The sequence below is a fragment of the Leguminivora glycinivorella genome, chromosome 27 (assembly GCF_023078275.1).
Source record: "Leguminivora glycinivorella isolate SPB_JAAS2020 chromosome 27, LegGlyc_1.1, whole genome shotgun sequence".
Taxonomy (NCBI): Eukaryota; Metazoa; Arthropoda; class Insecta; order Lepidoptera; family Tortricidae; genus Leguminivora; species Leguminivora glycinivorella.
Genome location: NC_062997.1, coordinates 5,391,933 through 5,415,104, shown reverse-complemented (window position 1 = coordinate 5,415,104; position 23,172 = coordinate 5,391,933). Strand labels below are relative to the sequence as shown.

The window sequence follows — 23,172 nt, the reverse complement described above, 5'->3', positions numbered from 1 at the left end:
GTATGGAGTTACAACTCTTCCCTTACTGTCATCAAACATGGCTAAGAACAACGACTAATTCAGCTTTCAACAAAAAAAAGTCTAAATCGGTTCATCCGTTCGAAAGCTACGATGCCGCAGACAGACAGACATACACGCCTTACTTAACACCCCGTCGTTTTTGCGTCGGGGGTTTAACGTACCAAAACATTTTTCAAGTGACCTCACAGACTTATTAATCCCTATTTCAAGCATTATTATAGTATAATAAAAAATATAGGCAAAATATTTGAAAGATGTACTAGAAATAATTAATAGTTCTATAGAAAAATATTCTATAACATTATTAATTATACTTATAGATTAAGAAGTAAGTGAACAGTAGTTTTTGTACAACAGAGTGAAATATTCAATAATTGTTCAGTAAGAATGTATGTGATTTTTGTACTACCAAAATTATTTTTTAACTTGTATTTAGTATTTTTGCCACTAATTTGCGTATAGATAATTATCTTATCATAGAATTTGTGGCTTTCTGTAACAAAAGGGTCCCTGTGTTTCATGGTAAATACATATGGTGTATTATCGCACTAGTGCGAGAAGCGGTACTTTATGTGCATATGTCGAAACTTAGGGCCATATGTACTGAAAAACGTCGTACAATACACGTACGAAGAGAAAATTCGTAACACGTGTCGATCTAATTTATCGCCACTCGTTTCGAACTTCTCTTTTCCGCACTTGTATCGTAATGTACTATTTTGAAGCATAAGAATCCTTTTATTATCGAATGTCACATATAGATACCAATTCTTCCAAAATACCATTCCTGTTTTGATTTATATAATGAATTCAAACACTTATGTATTGTATATTTCGTAATTTAGATGTTTAAGATGAGGGAGATTCTCCATTTTGTATTATTTTTATAATTGATAATTGATGTAACGGAAAGCTTTAGATTTACATAATTTTGACTGTATTTTGATTGATTCCATCCAATTTGAAGACTTCGTGGTAAATAGATAAAAATAATTCACAAGTGAAAAAAAAAACGAAATTTAAATTTTGAATAAAACCACAGAATACATATACAAGGTGCTCGCGAGGAACCCGCATAACTTGAACCACGCGTTTCTGAGGCCAAAAGAAAGAAAAAATGTTATATGAATTTTAAAATTTTTCGCAAAAAAAAATTATTTTTGTTTTTGTTTTTTTTTTTAACTTTTTTGGACGTATTTTCACATAAAAAGCAATTTTTATGCATAAAGTTGGCAATTAAAATGAGTTCCTTAATAAGTTTTTCTAAAAACCAAATTTTTTGGAAGTTTTTCTTGTCACATTTTGACATCTATCAATGACTACTGTGAGACTATGCTCCACAATTGCGCATCAGCGCCGTTAAGAAGACCTTTTCTACTGAGTAACAATACCGAAATGTTTTTTTTTTAAATGGCAATAACTCTGAAACTAGACGAAATCTAGAAAAGTTTATATGACATTTTAGTCTTAAAATGTGACCAAGAATATGCCGTTAAAGTTATATGGGTTCCTCGCGAGGACCTTGTATAATAGTACAAGTACAGAAGGCTCACTCCTTTGATGTTCACAAAACGCCGCCATTCTAAATTCTTACCTACATTAACAAACGGACCGCGCGAAGGTCGTCGCCACTGAATGGGCCGCGAACTCGCGGCCGCCGGCATGTACTTGTAGCGCGGCGAAAGGATCGCGGAGTGAGCCGCCCCTGATAAAACCCCGATATAATAGTGAACCGATTTCCATCGAACATGGCTAAGAACACTCCCGACTAATTCAGCTTTCAAACAAAAAAAAAAGATTAAATCTAAATCGGTTCATCCGTTCGGGAGCTACGATGCCACAGACACGTCAAACTTATAACACGTCGTTTTTGGATCGGGGTTTAAAAAATAAATAAATAAATAAATATTATAGGACATTCCTACACAGATTGACTGAGCCCCACGGTAAGCTCAAGAAGGCTTGTGTTGCAGGTACTCAGACAACGATATATATAATATATAAAAAAAACAATAACTTCACGAAATAATTATTTTTCTCTATTTATCAAATGCTAGTTTAGTTTTTTTCTATAAAAGTTTTTAAGCGTTCTTATGTAAGTATTTCAGACTTTTTTGAATCTCTTTAGTCAGATATTATTTCTTGCACAAGATTGTCAACTAGTAGAATCTCATGAACTAGATTTTCAGTACAGATGGTGGGTTTTTTTACGCATTTCTTTTTTTTGCCATTTTTTTATTTAGACTTTTTAGGGAATTTAAGGTCAATTGTACTCAGAATCACGAGTACTTTCAATCTCACTGGGAGACAAAAAGTGTCCCAGAATATCCATACATTTTTGTTACTTTCCTCTTTTGTTACCCCATACAACATGTATGGGAAATGGTAACAAAATAAGAAAAAACGTATGGGACAATTTTTTTAACTACTAGGATTGAAAAAGCTAGTGATTCTGAGTAGAAATACCATAATTTTTTCCAAAAATATTACATTTCATAAAAGTGGCAAAAAAAAAATGCTTACTTAGTGCGAGAAGTGGTTCTTGTCAGGTAGAAACTTCGGAGGTCCATCTGTACTGAAAAACGTCGTTCGATACACGTGCGAAAAGGGAATTCGTAACTCGTGTCGATTTAAAACACTCCCTTCGGTCGTGTTTTAATTTATCGCCACTCGTTTCGAACTTCCTCTTTTTCGCACTTGTATCGAAATATACTATTTTCTACGCTTCCCTCGAGTGATTATTTTGTAAATTGTATGCTTTAATAAATCTTTTTTTTTTTCACAATAATGCGTTAAGTCAATATATTTTTGTAGCATTTCTCACAATTTTTGTAAGTGTATTTTTGTAACTAATTTATTATTTATCTGTGTATTTTGTACCGTTTTTCCAGCCTTGTATGTTTAGTGCAAATTTTTGTTTTTTAATAAAAAAAATGTATGACAATGATGTGTTTTATTTGACGACCTAACATTTGAAAGAGTAGATTATGTCGCATATGTAGCAAATAAAAGTCTATACACCGTGGGCCTGAATAACCCGAAAGATTTTAACCACGCATTTTTGACATAAAACAAAAAATATTTTAGGACAATTGTTTTTGTATTTTTTTTTTACTATTTTCGAATGTATTTTCACATAAAAACTAAATCTTATTCATAATACTGACACTAAAAATGAGTTTTAACGTTTTTTAACCGACTTCAAAAAAGGAGGAGGTTCTCAATTCGACTGAATGTTTTTTTTTTTTTTTTTTTTTTTTTTGTATGTATGTTACTCGATATCTCCGAGAATCGTGGACCGATTTTCAAAATTTTTTTTTTTGATCGAACCGGTATAACCCCGAGATGGTCCCATTGGCACCAAGTCAGGGTCTGATGATGGGATCCTGGAGAAATCGAGGGAACTCTTCAAATGTTATAGGCACATGTAATGTTTTTAGTCTATTTTTCAAAGGTACACCAGTATTTACGTCTGATGGTAATAATTTTATGTGGCTGAGCTGATGATGGAAGGTCAACTCCTCAATGGTAGGAGTTAAAGGATAATTCTTTCACTACTGTACATGTATTCGGACTGATACATATAATATCACTAGGAACCACTAAAAATCAACAAATAAATAAACTTTTTAACAAAAAAATAAACCGCCTTCAAAAATAAGCGCGTTACAAAACACGGAGAAACTAAAAAGCCAAAAATAATAAACCTTTCAATTCAGATTTCTTATCGTATTGCAATAAGCTAAACATCCAAATTATAAACAAATCAATTATTTTTGGAGTCGGTACCAGCCTGTGTATGGTTGGGTGGGGCAAACAGGCAATAGCAAGGCGACGAACAGGTCTGGTACCGACTACAAAAATAATTGATTTGTTTATAATTTGGATGTTAAGCTTATTGCAATACGATAAGAAATCTGAATTGAAAGGTTTATTATTTTTGGCTTTTTAGTTTCTCCGTGTTTTGTAACGCGCTTATTTTTGAAGGCGGTTTTATTTTTAACTTAATGTTTGAAAGATTTTCTTCTCATTGTTGACATCTATCAATGAGGATAGTGAGACTATTCTCCATAATGGCATCAACGCCGTTAAAAAAGCCTTTGTAACAATAACATTTTTTTTTTCAATTGGTAATAACTCTGAAACCGGGCGATATCCAGCAGTTTATTTGACATTATAGTCTAAATGTGGTCAGGAATACACTGTCAAAATCTTTCTGGTTATTCAGGCTCACGGTGTATATTTACCTAACGCTATTTTCAAAGACGACGTCTCGTAGAGAATTATAGTCATGTAGGGAATTCATCAGTACCGCTACTTGACACTAGATGTCGCCTAAGTGATAAGTATGCTTATTAATTATCTGTGGGTAAATTAATTTTATAGACGTTTGCGTTATAGGTACTATTATTGTAGGTATATTACGATCATAGAGGAAATAAGTAAGGGAAGAGTTGTAACTCCATACATCAGTAAATGCGAGTTATTTGTAGTGACATCTATCGTCATTCACTCGTCAATCACGCGCCAACTAGCGTAAATTATCAGTACTGCTACTCGACACTAGGTGCCGACACTTACTTACTTATTCCTCTATGATTACGATACAAGTCCGGAAAATAGGAAGTTCAGAACGAGTGGCTATAATCATTATATTGAATAGTATATAATATGGTCGTGTTTTAATTTATCGCCACGTATTTCCTCTTTTCCACACTTGTATCGTGATGGTACCTGCTATTAACGACAGAAAACACATTTCGGTACTAACATCTTTATTTTTTAACCCATTATACGTTTATCGTAACTTATCTTATCTTACTTTTTATCGTAATCAAATACTGTATTTATAAAACATATAAAAATACATCAACTCTTAACTATATTTACATAATCATAATATTATTTCCTATCAGCTATTCATCATCATCATCATAAACTTAAGAGTTAATCTCTTGTCGGTGGAGTATTTTCCAGCTTTTTCTATCCTGTGCCAGCTCTTTGACACTTTGATACGACACGGCCCCTACTTTTTCTTTTATTTGGTCCATGTAGCTGCGTCTGGGCTTTCCTCGACCTCTCTTACGACCAATCCGTCCCTCCAGAATAGTAATAAAAAACCAAAACCGGCCAAGAGCGTGTCGGGCCACGCTCAGTGTAGGGTTCCGTAGTTTTCCGTATTTTTCTCAAAAAGTACTGAACCTATCAAGTTCAAAACAATTTTCCTAGAAAGTCTTTATAAAGTTCTACTTTTGTGATTTTTTTCATATTTTTTAAACATATGGTTCAAAAGTTAGAGGGGGGGACGCACTTTATTTTCTTTTAGGAGCGATTATTTCCGAGAATATTAATATTATCAAAAAACGATCTTAGTAAACCCTTATTCATTTTTAAATACCTATCCAACAATATATCACACGTTGGGGTTGGAATGAAAAAAATATCAGCCCCCACTTTACATGTAGGGGGGGTACCCTAATAAAACATTTTTTTCCATTTTTTATTTTTGCACTTTGTTGGCGTGATTGATATACATATTGGTACCAAATTTCAGATTTCTAGTGCTAACGGTTACTGAGATTATCCGCGGACGGACGGACGGACGGACGGACGGACGGACGGACGGACGGACGGACGGACGGACGGACGGACGGACGGACGGACGGACGGACGGACGGACGGACAGACAGACATGGCGAAACTATAAGGGTTCCTAGTTGACTACGGAACCCTAAAAAGTGGTCGTGTCGCATCAAATGTCCGATCATTTTTCCGCGTCTATTTTCAATCGTTTTCAGGATGGCTCGTCTTTCATTTACTCTTCGTAACACCTCCTCATTCGTAATCTTGTCTCTCCAACTAATTCCCTCCATTCGTCTCCAGCACCACATTTCAAACGCTTCCATTCTCTTCCTATCTCTTAGGGTCATTGTCCACGTTTCACATCCATAAAGGGCTATACTCCAGATGTACACCTTGATCAGAAGTTTCTTATTTTTCATCAGCTATTATAAAGTTTAAAATTGCTTGACATAATCACAAAAGTAACTAACTCTTGCTATAAGAACTATAGGTACAAAATTACTTAAAATATACCTATACATATATCCCCTTATTCATAAACGTACTCTATAGTTATCAAGCCGATAAAGTTCGTTTGTCCCTTTCTATCATACTGATACGTCGGAAAGGGACAAGTGAACTTTATCGGCTTGATAACTTTAGAGTACGTTTATGAATAAGGGGGATAATATTTAATGTTTTAAAATATTTATACAACTTACACAATGTATTTTAAACATTAATATGCATTAATTTATGTACATATTGAAATATTTTGCAGTTAGTTACCTATTGGTAAAGGTATAAAGTCTGAGAAAAAAAAAATTATACACTATCTTTTGCCCGCGGTTTCGCTCGTGTTAAAATCGAAAAATTCGGAATGCCCCACATAAACTTTCACGACCCATTTTAGGGAAGTGGGGGGGGGGGGGGGGGGGGGGGTATTAAAGAGACAAAAAGTAGCCTAATTCACTCTCCATCCCTTCAACTATCTCAACTTTAAAAAATCACGTCAATTCGTCGCTTCGTTTTGCCGTGAAAGACTGACAAACAAACCGATACACACTTTCCCATTTATAATATTAGTATGGATAATGTATTTTGATAGCGGGTCTGTGAGGGCAGCTACCAGATCCCGTGCTGCTACGCGAAAACGGTCTTAGAAGACCTTCCTTCGATTTTTAATTTATGAAAATTGGCGTTTACAGATTTTGGGAAAAACATACAGGATGCGAGAAAAAGGTCATTTTTCACATACTTTTTTTTGGTGCCAATCGATCCCATTCCTATCAAGGATCAAAATAACCGACCGGTCTGGCCTAGCGCGTAGTGACCCTGCCTGCTACGCCGCGGTCCCGGGTTCGAATCCCGGTAAGGGCATTTATTTGTGTGATGAGCACAGATATTTGTTCCTGAGTCATGGATGTTTTCTATGTATATAAGTATTTGTATATTATATATATCGTTGTCTGAGTACCTGCAACACAAGCCTTCTTGAGCTTACCGTGGAACTCGGTCAATCTGTGTAGGAATGTCCTGTAATATTTATTTAAAATTTGTTTTTCCTGACATACTTGATTTTCAATTTAAACTTATGATTTTTCTAAAACTTTACACTTTTACCATAAACAATAACTTTGGTTCTAAAATAATGCAGATAATATGGACCATAGAGCGTAGAGGGCCAGAGCGGAGAAAAGCAGCCGTACTAACAGGTGCAGGTAGTAGAGTCTGTAACAGAACAAAAAAAAAGGAGGTCAACAATGTTCATTCCGAAATTCGATAGCATAAGTAGTAGGGATGTACCGAATAGTCGGGAAAGCCGACTATCCGGCCACATTTGTAGTCAGCGATTAGTCGGCGACTAGTCGGTAAAAAGGGCCGATTAGTCGGCACTTCATGTGATAGAAAAACAGTACAAAATTAAATTACCAGCTGAAAATTATGGTGGTATTATGCAGCTATTAGTAATTCCTTTTTTTGTCAAAACAATAAATATCTGTTATCACCACAGAAATAAATTTCCTACCTAGGAATCGACTTTATAGGCAGGATCACTACTCTACCCACTAAGCCAAGCCGGTTGTTAAAAATGGAAAATGTATATAAATATTGTCATGAACCTTTAACATCTGTAAAAAATCATGAAAAGCGCGAACGAAGGATCAAAAATGACATTCAAAATGTGAATTTATCGAAAATTATGTTCTGGTCGACTAGTCGGCCGACTAATCGGCCACCCAAGCGCCGACTAGTCGGTAGTCGGCCTAGTCGGCCAAATCAATAGTCGGTACATCCCTAATAAGTAGTTCTCGAGATATTTAGTAATGTGTCCGACAGGCCATAGAGAAGTAAGAAAAGAGCTGTAACTCCATACATCAGTAAATGCGAGTTATATGTAGTGACATCTGACGTCAAATAGCGTAAATTATCAGTACCACTACTCGACAATAGGTGTCAACAATATCTCGTCTGCCAAAAATGTAATATTAAAACAGTTTACAACTTACATTAAAAGCAGAAGTAATTGAAAACAGAATACTAATTAACACTATTGTAATGTGGTGTGGTACCCCGTGTGGTGACGGGTTAAGAATTTCACCACCCCCTTTCTTCCCGTGGTTGTCGTAGAAGTCGACAGTGGGATTTGGGTTAAATTGTGGCGTAGGCGAGAGGCTGGCAACCTGTCACTGCAATGTCGCAATTTGGATTTCTTTCCAACCTTTTTGCCAAGAGTGGCACTGAAACTTAGTAATTCATGTGCTCTGCCTACCCCTTTATGGGATACAGGCGTGATTATATGTATGTATGTATGTACTATTGTAATGTTAGCTAAAAACTGTTAAGCATTAGACTTTTCGTTCGTCGCGACATCTATTGACAAGTAGCAGTACTTACTGATAATTTACGCTATTTGACGCGTGATTGACGCTAGATGTCACTACAAATTTTTTACGCATTTACTGATGTATGTTACAGCTCTTCCCTTACTTATTCCTCTATGGTTGAACAAAATTACCTTCTCCACTTGATCCTCGCTTGTGGCAATGTGTCATCGCTCTCCTTAAACATGTATCGCCGGATTCCGATCAGGTACTGCTTGAAGTATTCCTCCCAGCTCACTTCGCCCATACTGAACGGGAATATCTGGAAAAAAATAAGTAAAAAAGATAATAAGTTGTCGCTTGCCCTTACCACAGTCACTTATTATTATCTTTAGTTAGGTTGTTATTATAGTTTTTAAGTTAAAACTACATTTATAAATACCTACAAATTAAATATATAAATTTAACTTTTGAACCCAAACATTTTGAACAGTATCATGACTGAGAATTTCTTTTTTTTCCCCTTTATTTTTCGTGAAAGTTTCGTGAATTTTTCATGAAATTTAAGATTTTTTTGGAATCATTCCGCAACTTGCACATAACTACTCTGCTCTGATAGTTTCCTTATTTTTTACAACATTGCAGTCTATATAAAAATACTACTTTCATGGGTAGATTCACGAGAGCCAGGCAATAGTCTATATTTTTATAATTATTATATTAACATCAAGTTATTCTCGCCAAGTTTCGCGAATCGTCCCATAGGTGTAGGTACATGAAACTTCATGGGCTCTGCCTACCCCTTTTGGGAATACAGGCCTTAGTGTGTATATATTAAAGATTATTCACCTGTTTATCGTCATCCGGCGTGCTGTCCCACATATTCCTTATATTCCGGTTGCAGAACTGAATCTCCCGCGTGCAGAAGTAGGAGAGAACAGAAGAGAACTTATGGATCTTGCGGTACACCTTCAACATCCTGCGGGGAAAAATAAATCATAATCATAAAGCATAAATATTTTATTTGTAAACATAGGTACATATAGATCTTACATGGAGTTGTGTCAGTGTCGCTATGCTTTGCCTGTAGGCATACAAATATTTTTTTTTTTTTCATACAAATAGTGTCAGTGCAACAAATTTAAAATATACTGCAGGGTGTATTTTGATAGCGGGTCAGTAAGCAGCTATGAGATTCCGTGATCCTACGCGAAAATGGTCTAAGGAGACCTTCCCTCGATTTCAAATTGATGAGAAATGGCATTTACAGATTTTGGAAGAAACATACAGGATGCGAGAAAAAGGGCATTTTCGACAAACTTTTTTTTGACGCCAATCATTTCCATTCCTATCCAGGATTAAAAGCTTGTATAGGACCAAAAAAACTGTCGGTTTATCCGTTCGGGAGCTACGATGCCACAGACAGAGTCTGTCGGAACGGATAAACCGATTTAGATTTGGTTTTTTTTTGTCTGAAAGCTGAGTTAGTCGGGAGTGTTCTTAGCCATGTTTCATGAAAATCGGCCTACTATGTCACGGTCGGGGGTTTTTCAAAATTTTAATTTTTTACAGAATAATCGCCTTAACGATTACACTCTGTAGATATCGAGTGACTTACTTTGGTTTCCTCCCTATACACACAGCTAACGCATCAACCAGCACTCCTGGTAGCAGATGCAAGAAGATGATGTAAAGCTGGTTCATTAAAGCTGAACTGTGTAGTGTCAATGACACGTACCTGCAATAAAAAAAAAAATTAAAAGCAAAATGGAAATACGTATTTTCCCCTCACTAGCTCGGAAACACGTGTTCTGTCCTTCAATACCAGCGGGTAAAAACGCATTTTATCCACTAGTGGGTAAAGTAATTTGACCTTGAATAAAGTCAAATTAACTGCTTTAAAATTGATAAAAGTAGGTGAATCTAGTAGTAAAGATGATTTACCACCTGTGAAACTACTGGAAAAAGTGATTTTTCGCGTTGTAGTTTCCTCGCTATAGTGAGGGGAAAAGTTTTGTGTTACACTCGGGTGCAAATGTATTTTACTTCTCGTGTGTTAAAAAACTCGCAAGTTCAGGAGGTATTCTAGAACCACTCGCGTCGCTCGTGGTTCAACTATAGAATCCTTTCACTTGCTCGTTTTTCAATTCCACACTCGGCGTTAAAATACAACTTTGCCCCCTTGTATAACAAATAACTATTACACCTCCGGCAGGACTCGAACCTGCGAGCTTCTGCTTTAACAGTGCAGCGGCTATGACCAACTATAGATTCCCAGTTTCTAGCGCTAGTATTTCAACCGTAGCATGTCGCCGTTTAAACGTATAGCTATAAGTAAGGGAAGATTTGTAAACTCCATACATCAGTAAATGCAAGTTATTTGTAGTGACATCTAGTATCAAATAGCGTAAATTATCAGTACCACTGCTCGACACTAGATGCCAACAGTATTGTTTCTGCCAAAAATGTAATATTAAAACAGTTTACAACTTATATTACAAGCAGAAGGAATTGAAAACAGAGTACTGGGGCCCGTTTCTCGACAGGTACAAGCCTTGTATTACAAGTGCGTGAACTGTCAAATCGTATGGGTTGTCATGGAAACACACTTGTAATACAAGGCTTGTACCTTTCGAGAAACGGGCCACTGATTAATACTATTGTAATATTAGCTAAAAATTGTTGAGCATTAGACTTTTTGTTCGTCGCGACATCTATTGACAAGTAGCGGTACTGATAATTTACGCTAGTTGACGCGTGATTGACGGGTGGACGACGCTAGATGTCACTACAAATAACTTGCATTTACTGATGTATGGAGTTACAACGCTTCCGTTAAGTATTTCCTCTATAGTTTAAATCATAAAATAAATCCCTTATCTAGAGGTATTTAAACTGGTCTGGTCTTCTGGTCTGTAAAATAGTTCTAGTCTTCTAGTCTGGTAAATCTTTTATCGACAATCGCCAATGGGATTGGCAACTTTACAGTCAAACATCTACAAAGGTGGCGCCACTATAGTTGGTTCATGTATTCATATTTGCTTGGATTAAACGGGCATAAAGGACAAAAATAGGAAAAATGTTCAAGTCATGATAACTTTCATGACTATACATTTTACTTTGACAGTAATAGGGATGACGACTACATAAAAAATGGCATTCTGTTTAGTCCGTCAGTTAGATCGTCCAAAAATACTGAACACATATTTTTAGCTTTTTCTAATTAATGAAAAAATACAAAGATATAGAGCATCAAAGTTCCGGAGTGGGGCTTGTGACGTCACTTCTAAGTAAAACTTTTACCTAGGCGTGACGTCACGCGAAACTTCAACGCACTGTACCGTCCTCATTTTTCGTTTACGAGAAAAAAGAAAAAACACGTGTCTAAAATACTTTGATAATTTAACTGACGGACTAATTAGTTTTTTTTTATCGTCTCGCCTATTCTCTAAATACTCGATCCTCTTTGAATACGATTAAACCTTATAAATCCTTAATCAGTAGGCCTAGCACATGATGGCCGCGAGAGTATGTCGCCGCGAGATAGATGACACGTCTTCTTCTAACTGTATTAATGACATAAAGATAAGCAAGCCAGCGGTACCCACTCACAGACACGCAAACACACACACACACACACATACACGCACACACACACACACACACGCACACACACGCGCGCACACACACACACACACGTCTAGGTATAGAGTACAAGCCAGCATGTATATTTGTTTTGTTTTTCTTAAGATTGTTTTTAACATACCTTTTATATTTCAATCTTTAATTTATAATATCAATTACCTATGTAATGTAAAAGCCTATCAGCACGGTAATTTGTTAACCTGCGACCGATCGATCCCGAAGGTCCAGTCTGAAAACCAGCGCTAGGCCCTCAGCTTGGCACATGCTGAGATTGGAACCTATTGCCAATATACTGTATATATCACTTGTCTAGTTAAGTAACATTTAGTATGTAAGATAATATGTACTGTACTTAGCATGTAAGGTTACTTGTAAGTTTTTTGAGGCAATAAATAAATTCTTATTCTTATTCTTATTCTTATAAGGACGGGTAGTCTATCTCGCGGCGACATACTCTCGCGACCATCATGTGCTAGGCCTACTGATCTTCCTTGAGACAAAATCTTACCACACAGCATTAGAAAAGGGGTTCTTATCGATATGTTTGAGGTTATGTGTCATGAACTCCCCCCAGGTGATCCTGTTCTCCACGGAGCTCACGTAGTTGAAGATCGGGGGCTCTGGAGGAGGTGACCTGGAAAAAAAAGTTATCACCCATAAAAAATTTCGCAACTTTTCCTGTGCCCAGATTTACATGACCATAGCTTGTACAGCCCAGCGAAATAGAGTAGAAGTGGAACTATTTTTAGGGTTCCGTAGTCAACTAGGAACCCTTATAGTTTCGCCATGTCTGTCTGTCCGTCCGTCCGTCCGCGGATAATCTCAGTAACCGTAAGCACTAGAAAGCTGAAATTTGGTACCAATATGTATATCAATCACGCCAACAAAGTGCAAAAATAAAAAATGGAAAAAAAATGTTTTATTAGGGTACCCCCCCTACATGTAAAATGGGGGCTGATATTTTTTTTCATTCCAACCCCAACGTGTGATATATTGTTGGATAGGTATTTAAAAATGAATAAGGGTTTACTAAAATCGTTTTTTGATAATATTCATATTTTCGGAAATAATCGCTTCTAAAGGAAAAAAAAGTGTGTCCCCCCCCCCTCTAACTTTTGAACTATATGTTTAAAAAATATGAAAAAAATCACAAAAGTAGAACTTTATAAAGACTTTCTAGGAAAATTGTTTTGAACTTGATAGGTTTAGTAGTTTTTGAGAAAAATACGGAAAACTACGGAACCCTACACTGAGCGTGGCCCGACACGCTCTTGGCCGGTTTTTTCATCATGGCAACACTTACTGTTCTCATACAAAAACTACTAAATAGTTGCTACATATGCAAAACGGTTTACATAGACAGTGGCGCCTCTATTATTTTCTACTCTTTTTTTGCCAAACAATACACCGCGAATAAAATCTTTTACTAGGCGACATCTAGCGTTGAGTAGCGAATTTATCAGTACTGTCACTTGACACTAGATGTCGCGAATGAAAACTCTAATGCTTAAAGAATCAGTTGCTGTTATAATTAACTAGATTATAGACGGTGAACCAAATCTTAGCACTTAAAAAAGGCAGCAAATTTGAAAAATGTAGGGCTCCCCGGCCAGTCGAAGAAATAAAACTTGACGTTGACGGAATCATTGACGAGCCATAATACTTAGAAATTGATTTCATTAATTCCCATAGAGTTTTAATTTAATTCTAATTTCGCGCCATTTTTTAGTGCATTCAGTTGACCAATACATTCTACCACCATGCACTTATTTTTTAATAGTTTTCTTGAATAACTTTCGTGAAATTCACACTGTTTCCTGTATTTTGACGCAAAGGTTTGCACTGTCAGCTCATCTGCCCAAAGCCTTCCCGCGTACGACGCAGTATCGTTATAACAATGCGTTGCCATGGTTACAGAGGCAAACAATGCGTTTTCAGTTTTTTCGATACTGCGCGCATGCGCGGGAAGCCGGCGGACGTGGGGAATAGACTTTTATATAGGATTTTAAAGATCTATGCACTACCCTGTAAATGACGAATAACATTTCGGGAGTAGAAAAAATACAAAACTAATGTAGAAGAGAACGTGTTATAAACTGAAATACCTTTTGTATGTTTTGTGAACGTTGGCAGCGGCCACCATTAAACAGTTGACAGTCATGTCAACTGGCACGATGTCAGCTGTCACTTTCTCGTCGCATTGCAGGGTTCGGAGGATTCCGGTTACTGAAACATTATAGTATATTTAATTTTAATACAAATTTGTATGCAAGGTCTACTTTTTTCTGTAGCTGATAGTTTTGTGAGCTGTAGACCTTGGCGATATGCTTAGGAAACGCAAAAATAAAAAACACCCTAGAGGAATAAGTCTGTCTGTTTGTCTGTCTCTGTGTGTGTCTGTCTGTGGCATCGTAGCTCCCGAACGGATGAACCGATTTGGATTTCGTTTTTTTGTCTGAAAGCTGAGTTAGTCGGGAGTGTTCTTAGCCATGTTTCATGAAAATCGGTCCACTATGTCGCGGTAGGGGGTTTTTCAAAATGTTAATTTTGTTGTTAGGTTATTTAAATCGAGGAACCTACCGGCACCAATGGCGACTCCAGTGGGTCCGTACATGTTGTCCAGCCAGCAGACTAAAGGCTCCTTCGCTGTCGATGTAACTGAAAAAATCAACAGAATATTACTGATAATACACGGTAACACTAGCTGTGGGGTCAATTTTCTATCATCCACACTAATATTATAAATGGGAAAGTGTGTGTGTCTTTGTTTGTCCGTCTTTCACGGCAAAACGGAGTGACGAATTGTCGTGATTTTTTAAGTGGAGATAGTTGAAGGGATGGAGAGTGACATAGGCTACTTTTTGTCTCTTTCTAACGCGAGCGAAGCCGCGGGCAAAAGCTAGTAGAGAAATAAGTAAGGAAATAGTTGTAACTCCATACATCAGTAAATGCAAGTTATTTGTAGTGACATCTAGCGTCATCTACGCGTCAATCACGTGTCAACTAGCGTAAATTATCAGTACTGCTACTTGTCAATAGATGTCACTACAACAAAAACAAAAAGTCTAATGCTCAACAGTTTTTAAATAATATTACAATAGTATTCATCAGTAATTCTGTTTTAATTCCTTCTGCTTGTACTATACATATGTAAGTTGTAAACTGTTTTTTTTTTGGCAGACGCGACACTGTTGACACCTAGTGTCGAGTAGTGGTACTGACAATTTACGCTATTTTACGCGTGATTGACGCTATGATTAAGAGATGTTAGAGATGTATAGAGTCTCTAAGTGTTAAAGTACAATATAGAATATAACTCCTGTGACTTACCTATAGCAGGTCTAAAGATGCCCAGAGGGAGATCTCCAGCATTCTTCCGTAACTCTTTCTCGGCCAGCGCTTTTGTGAAGGTGTACGTATTCGGCCAAGGACCTAGGATTCTGAAACACACAATAATGAGTTTAATGCGCTTAGGGCTCTAACCATCTGAGTCACCAAGACCTCAACTAATTGTCAGCCAAATTTTGGACTTGACGAGGTTCGAATTTCGCGCCCCGCAGAATAATCCGCCAATATTAGTCACAACGGAACCTGAACGTCTTAACTTTTTAACCCCCGAAAAACGACGGGGTGTTATAAGTTTGACGTGTCTGTCTGTCTGTCTGTCTGTGTGTGTGTCTGTCTGTGGCATCGTAGCTCCCGAACGGATGAACCGATTTAGATTTAGTTTTTTATTGTCTGAAAGCTGAGTTAGTCGGGAGTGTTCTTAGCCATGTTTCATGAAAATCGGTCTACTATGTCGCAGTCGGGGGTTTTCTCAAAATTTTATAAATTATAATACATGCTTGTGACGAGTGATACGATACATACATACGTATACAATCACGCCTGTATCCCATAAAGGGGTAGGCAGAACATATGAAACTACTGAAGCTTCAGTGCCACTCTTGGCAAATAAGGGGTTGAAAGAAAACGCAACTGTGACATTGCAGTGACAGGTTGCCAGCCTCTCGCCTACGCCACAATTTAACCCATATCCCAAAGTCGCCTTCTACGACACCCACGGGAAGAAAGGGGGTGGTGAAATTCTTTACCCGTCACCACACAGGCTACGATACGATATATTATGATTAAAATACAACCATGGTACTTCTGCTAGAAGGGCCATCTTTCGGAAAGCGGAAATAAACGAAGATATTTACTTACGTAGGCAACATCTGGTTGATCTGCTCGTCTGTCAGTTTGTCTATCACCGTCTCCAGGTGATCGCAGCTCGCTTCGCACGGGTAGAACCGCTCCTGAACCGCTTCTAGGTGGGAGTTGGAGTATGCTGTAGACACATGCATGAACACCTGGAAGATAAGGCAACTGTAGGGGGTAGGGCATAGCGAATGATATTCCGCTTTGTGTGGTAGGGCACGGCACAGCGGATATCATCTCGCTCGAATCTAGAGCAGAGCCCAACTGGGGTAGTACCTCCGCCTTACAGAAGACCGCAGCCAAATAGCACTAGACCCTACTCATAGTGTTGTGTTCCTGCCGGTGAGTAAGGTTGCCAGAGCTCAACGAGGGTGCAGTGTGCTGATGACGGGAGGACTTACGGAACTGACTTATTCCGTCTATTGTCCTTTGAGTCGTCGGCAACCCGAACACTTCTTGGAACTTGTGTACTCCTTTTTGCTGTGTATTTAACACAGCAAAAGGGAATGTACAAGTTTCTAATGGGGTGGCAACGCGCATGTGACACTGTTTGAGTTGCAGGCGTCCATAGGTTACGGTGACCGCTTTCCATCAGGCGGACCGTACGCTTGTTTGCCACCGACGTAGTATAAAAAAAAATATGTATGCAGCATAGAGGAATAAGTAAGGGAAGAGTTGTAACTCCATACATCAGTAAATGCAAGTTATTAGTAGCGACATCTAGCGTCATCCACGCGTCAATCACGCGTCAACTAGCGTAAATTATCAGTACTGCTACTTGTCAATAGATGTCGCGACGAACAAAGTCTAATGCTCAATAACAATAGTATTAATCAGTACTCTGTTTTCAATTCCTTCTGCTTGTAATATAAGTTGTAAACTGTTTTTATATTTCATTTTTGGCAGACGAGACACTGTTGGCATCTAGTGTCGAGTAGTGGTACTGACAATTTACGCTATTTAACGCGTGATTGACGCTAGATGTCACTACATATAACTTGCATTTACTGATTTATGGAGTTACAACAGAACTCTTTCCTTACAATACTCCTCTATGGTATGAAGTAGAATCTTTATCAGTAAGTGTATAGTGTAAATTTAAAAAAGAAATTGCGGAGTGCTCCATACGCAATTCCCATTTGAGGGGGTTAGAATAGAAAGAGACAAAAAGTAGCCTATGTCACACTCCATCCCTTCAACTATCTCCACTAAAAATCACATCAATATGTCGCTCCGCTTTGCCGTGAAAGACGGACAAACAAACAGACACACTTTCCCATTTATAATATTATCGAAATTTGCGGAATACTCCATACAAACTTCCACCCTCCACCCCCCTTTTAGGGTTATAAAGATACAAAAAGCAGCCTATGTCACTCTCCATTCCTTCAACTATCTCCACTTAAGAGGATACGGTAGCGAAAATGCTAAAATGGAAAGGCTTTCAACTTGGGAATTTTAGTTAAATATACAAGTGTTATTAACTAGATTTATCGAAAAAAAATTGTCCATTAAGAACAACTCAGTCAAAAGATATTTCAAAAAAATCATTAAAATCGAAGTTCCGCTCTCGACTCTTTCCTCCTTCAAAACTTAATCAATCGAAACGAAATTTGAGAATCTGAATAACAATGAAATAATCTATGTCGGACCGTTTAGCTTTTTCGGTTAATTGTTACCAATGTTGAATATCACACCTTTTTTTGCGCGACAGTGAAAAGGGCCGATTTTGGAAATTTTTGATTGGCTCTAGAGTCTTTAAAAAGCAGAATAAGTATCAAAAAAATCAAAACGGTCCGACACAGATAAAAATAATAACAATCTGTGTTGAAAAAAACATTGCTCTATCTTCAAAAAAGGAAATAGTCGAGAGCGTTTGTATGGAGAATTGACCTCTACCGTACCGTCTTAAAAAATCTGACTCGTCGCTCCGTTTTACCGTGAAAGACAGACAAACAGACACACACTTTCCCATTAATAATATTAGTATGGATTCTCACGCTCAAGTCCTTCATATCCCTCGCGAGCCTGAGTAGGTGTAGCGGCGCACGAACATTCGTGGCGAGCGCCGCTCGCAGGTGCTCGTCGAACTTCACCGTCGCCGCCGAATGGAAAACCACGTTCACCTGAAACAGGGAAATTGAGTCTTTATTTGAAATCTGTTAGCTTTTTGAGTTCTAAGGAGTCTCACATTGCTCACTCCGTACTATAGAGGATCAGTAAATGCAAGTTATTTGTAGTGACATCTAGCGTCATCTAAGCGTCAATCACGCGTCAAATAGCGTAAATTATCACTACCCTTGACACTAGGTGCCAACAGTGTCGCGTCTGCCAAAAATGTAATATTAAAACAGTTTACAACTTATATTACAAGCAGAAATTGAAAACAGAATACTGATTAGTACTATTGTAATATTAGCTAAAAATTGGTGAGCATTAGACTTTTCGTTCGTCTCGACATCTGCTGACAAGTAACAGTACTGATAATTTACGCTAGTTGACGCGTGATGGTCGCTAGATGTCGCTGTAACTATGCCTATACAAATAACCCGCATTTACTGATGTATGGAATTACAACTCTTCCCACTTATTCCTATATGGTCTCTACCCAACCCCAAAATTAAAATTTTGAAAAAACCCCCGACCGCGACATAGTAGACCGATTTTCATGAAACATGGCTAAGAACACTCCCGACTAACTCAGCTTTCAGACAAAAAAAAACTAAATCAAAATCGGTTCATCCGCTCGGGAGCTACGATGCCACAGACAGACACACACACAGATAGACAGAGACAGACAGACAGACACGTCAAACTTATAACACCCCGTCGTTTTTGCGTCGGGGGTTAAAAAATGGATCAGTTTCAATGGCCCCCCAGTCGAGATTTGCCCAGCTTACCTTAAATGGGGCTTTAGACGGGGTGCGAACTCGCATGCGATTTTAGTTACATTGCGGGCTGTTGCGGTTACATACAATTTCGCACAGCCATCAAAAACCGTAATGTAATAAAACTCGTAAGCGAGTTCTCGAACCGTCTATAATTCTGAAATCTCACCTTCTCCGTAAGTATTTGCCTGTCAGACAGGGACAGACCGAGTCCCACCGCCTCGCAATCGCCGGGGATAACCACCACTTTGTGTCGGAACTTCGGGACGTCTTCTTTCAGTCTATCAAATACCTGTAAAAATAAATAAGACAATTTATATTTAGGTTACCTGCCACTGCAATGTCACAATTTGGATTTCTTTCAACCCCTTTTTGCCAAGAGTGGCACTGAAACTTAGTAGTTCATGTGCTCTGCCTACCCCTTTATGGGATACAGGCGTGATTATATGTATGTTATATGTATATTTAGGTTATGTACTTTATCGCTTTCGTAAAACTAGTGCCTATGCCAAATCTTGGGATTAGTTGTTAAAGCGGACCCCAGGTTCCCATGAGCCGTGGCGAATGCCGGTTTAACGCAAGGTGGATGATCTCTCTGACCTTCCAACCCGCAGGGTAAACTAGACCTTATCGGAATTAGTCCGGTTTTCTCACGATGTTTTTCTTCACCGAAAAGCGACTGGCAAATATCAAATGAATAACTCAGCTTTCAGACAAAAAAAACTAAATCTAAATCGGTTCATCCGTTCGCGAGCTACGATGCCACAGACAGACACACACACAGACAGACAGACAGACACGTCAAACTTATAACACCCCGTCGTTTTTGCGTCGGGGGTTAAACAATACCGAGAATATTCCATGAGAAATTTGGCAATTTCGAATTTTGTTTTCGGTGTTTTTACCGAACCGACCTCCAGCAGAATATAAAAACCGGCCAAGAGCGTGTCGGGCCACGCTCAGTGTAGGGTTCCGTAGTTTTCCGTATTTTTCTCAAAAACTACTGAACCTATCAAGTTCAAAACAATTTTCCTAGAAAGTCTTTATAAAGTTCTACTTTTGTGATTTTTTTCATATTTTTTAAACTTATGGTTCAAAAGTTAGAGGGGGGGGACGCACTTTTTTTTCCTTTAGGAGCGATTATTTCCGAAAATATTCATATTATCAAAAAATATTATCATATAAAAACCGGCCAAGAGCGTGTCGGGCCACGCTCAGTGTAGGGTTCCGTAGTTTTCCGTATTTTTCTCAAAAACTACTGAACCTATCAAGTTCAAAACAATTTTCCTAGAAAGTCTTTATAAAGTTCTACTTTTGTGATTTTTTTCATATTTTTTAAACTTATGGTTCAAAAGTTAGGGGGGGGACGCACTTTTTTTCCTTTAGGAGCGATTATTTCCGAAAATATTAATATTATCAAAAAACGATCTTAGTAAACCCTTATTCATTTTTAAATACCTATCCAACAATATATCACATGTTGGGGTTGAAATGAAAAAAAATATCAGCCCCCACTTTACATGTAGGGGGGGTACCCTAATAAAACATTATTTTCCATTTTTTATTTTTGCACTTTGTTGGCGTGATTGATATACATATTGGTACCAAATTTCAGCTTTCTAGTGCTAACGGTTACTGAGATTATCCGCGGACGGACGGACGGACAGACAGACATGGCGAAACTATAAGGGTTCCTAGTTGACTACGGAACCCTAAAAATACCTAAAATTTGATGATAAGTAACTAGTGTGAATAACCCTTTAAAACTTGACATCAATTAACAGTGTCAAGTGGCCTAGGTGCGTACCCGAATGGCACAAACGCTCACGAAACGAAACGCTCGTAGATATCTATCTCTACCGCTCTTGCGTATTGGCGCGACAGACCTTTCGTGGCGTTTCGTTTTCGTTTCGCATCGCAGAAATGCCGTTCATTCACAGGGCCTCTTCAGTTTGGTTGACTGTACCTACCAAGGTATACGCAGTACCTTCAAGGAAAACCCCTTGACATATTTACTGACACTCAACCTTAAATATGACACGGCCATGTCAAAGAAAACGCTCGTCTTATGTCAACTTGGCCAAGGGTCTCCCATGTTTATTTTGCATCAAGTGCAATAAACAAATATGGTTCAATGTCGATGTCAATATAAACAGATGCACTTCAATATAATAACATGTTTAAATAAATCGAGTTCATGCAAAGTCTCACACTTCAAAACGCAAACGTCCGGTCTGGCTCAGTCGGTAGTGACCACAGACGGATAAGTCCGGGAAGAGTTACATAACTCAATAGTTCCATACATTAGTAAATGCGGGTTATTTGTATAGGCACACTGAGAGAAATTTGCATTGTGAATTTAACAAGTTCGACTTGTTGCGGTTTATCCGTTTGATTCAGCCAAACGTATGTTTAAAACAATATGTGTCAGGTTGTTTTTATAAAATCGACTTGTTGATTGAAATATATTGCCGATTCAAATGACAAGTAGCTTGTTGTTTGAACCAAAGACCACGTAGGCGCTATTTTAACCAAAAAACTTGTTGAACGAACATGAAAACTGGTTGTATTTTCTCTCAGTGCATAGTTAAGTGACATCTAGCGACCATCACGCGTCAACTAGCGTAAATTATCAGTACTGCTACTTGTCAGTAGATGTCGCGACGAACGAAAAGTCTATTGCTCACCAATTTTTAGCTAATATTACAATAGTATTAATCAGTATTCTGTTTTCAATTACTTCTGCTTGTAATATAAGTTGGAAACTGTTCTAAATGTTCTAATATAAATTTTTTGGCAGACGAGACACTGTTGTCACCTAGTATCGAGTAGTGGTACTGATAATTCACGCTATTTGACGCGTGATTGTCGCTAGATGTCACTATAACTATGCCTATACAAATAACTCGCTTTGACTGGTGTATGAAGTTACAACTCTTCCCTTATAGTTATTCCTCTATGGTAGTGACCCTGCCTGCTGAGCCGCGGTTCTGGGTTCGAATCCCGGTCAGGGCATTTATTTTTGTGATGATCATAGTTATTTGTTCCTGAGTCATGGATGTTTTCTATCTATCATATACGTATGTATTTATCTATTTAAGTATGTATATCGTCGCTTAGCACCCATGGCTAAGAACACTCCCGACTAACTCAGCTTTCAGACAAAAAAAAACTAAATCTAAATCGGTTTTTCCGTTCGGAGCTACGATGCCACAGACAGACAGACACGTCAAACTTATAACACCCCTTCGTTTTTGCGTCGGGGTTAAAAATAGGCCTGTGGGGCATTGTACCCCTTGGTACAGCCACCGGCATAAATGAGCGATGACTTCTGTACCTTGTCGCTTTAAATCGTTTTAGAATTTCGTATGACATTTCAAACAAGACGTTAATGTGACAAGGTACAGAAATCATCACTTATTTATGCCGGTGACTGTACTTCCTAGGCTTCTTATTGTAATAGCTACTTTGCAATTTTTAATAGTTATTTGTTATACAAGGGGGCAAAGTTGTATTTTAACGCCGAGTGTGGAATTGAAAAACGAGCAAGTGAAAGGATTCTACAGTTGAACCACGAGCGAAGCGAGTGGTTCGAGAATAGAATCCTGAACTTGCGAGTTTTTTAACACACGAGAAGTAAAATACATTTACACCCGAGTGTAACACCAAACTTTTCCCCTCACTATAGCGAGGAAACTACAACGCAAAAAATGCGTTTATCACTGCTTCCAGTAGTTCCGCAGGTGGTAAATCATCTTTATTACTAGATTCACCTACTTTTGTCAATTTTAATGCAGTTAATTTGACTTTATTCAAGGTCAAATTACTTTACCCACTAGTGGATAAAATGCGTGTTTACCCGCTGGTATTAAAGGACAAAACACGTGTTTCCGAGCTAGTGAGGGGAAAAAGTCTATTTCGTAGTGCTAGTAAAGTATACCTCATTATCATTTCCGAAGGTCCCCTGGCACACGATTTGCCGTGATGGTTGTGGTAAACCTCAGCGCTAAAGGGCATCAAGGTTATTACGG

At 38.0% G+C, this 23,172-nt stretch overlaps 1 protein-coding gene across 2 annotated transcripts in view; it reads right to left on the bottom strand.

Annotated features, from left to right (window-relative positions):
• Positions 1 to 7,042: 7,042 nt before the first annotated feature.
• LOC125240317 (fatty acyl-CoA reductase wat-like) overlaps positions 7,043 to 23,172 on the bottom strand; it is a 34,612-nt gene continuing 18,482 nt past the window's right edge. For both annotated transcript variants that reach the window (XM_048148199.1, XM_048148198.1), the window contains exons 4-14: positions 19,311 to 19,433; positions 18,254 to 18,379; positions 16,260 to 16,405; positions 15,384 to 15,493; positions 14,634 to 14,711; positions 14,159 to 14,279; positions 12,562 to 12,687; positions 10,027 to 10,146; positions 9,258 to 9,387; positions 8,603 to 8,730; positions 7,043 to 7,314 (exon numbers count right to left, since the gene is read on the bottom strand). In XM_048148199.1, the coding sequence (XP_048004156.1) occupies positions 7,227 to 7,314; positions 8,603 to 8,730; positions 9,258 to 9,387; positions 10,027 to 10,146; positions 12,562 to 12,687; positions 14,159 to 14,279; positions 14,634 to 14,711; positions 15,384 to 15,493; positions 16,260 to 16,405; positions 18,254 to 18,379; positions 19,311 to 19,433 (1,296 nt within the window). In that variant the 3' untranslated portion in view covers positions 7,043 to 7,226. The remainder of the gene's footprint in view (positions 7,315 to 8,602; positions 8,731 to 9,257; positions 9,388 to 10,026; positions 10,147 to 12,561; positions 12,688 to 14,158; positions 14,280 to 14,633; positions 14,712 to 15,383; positions 15,494 to 16,259; positions 16,406 to 18,253; positions 18,380 to 19,310; positions 19,434 to 23,172) is intronic.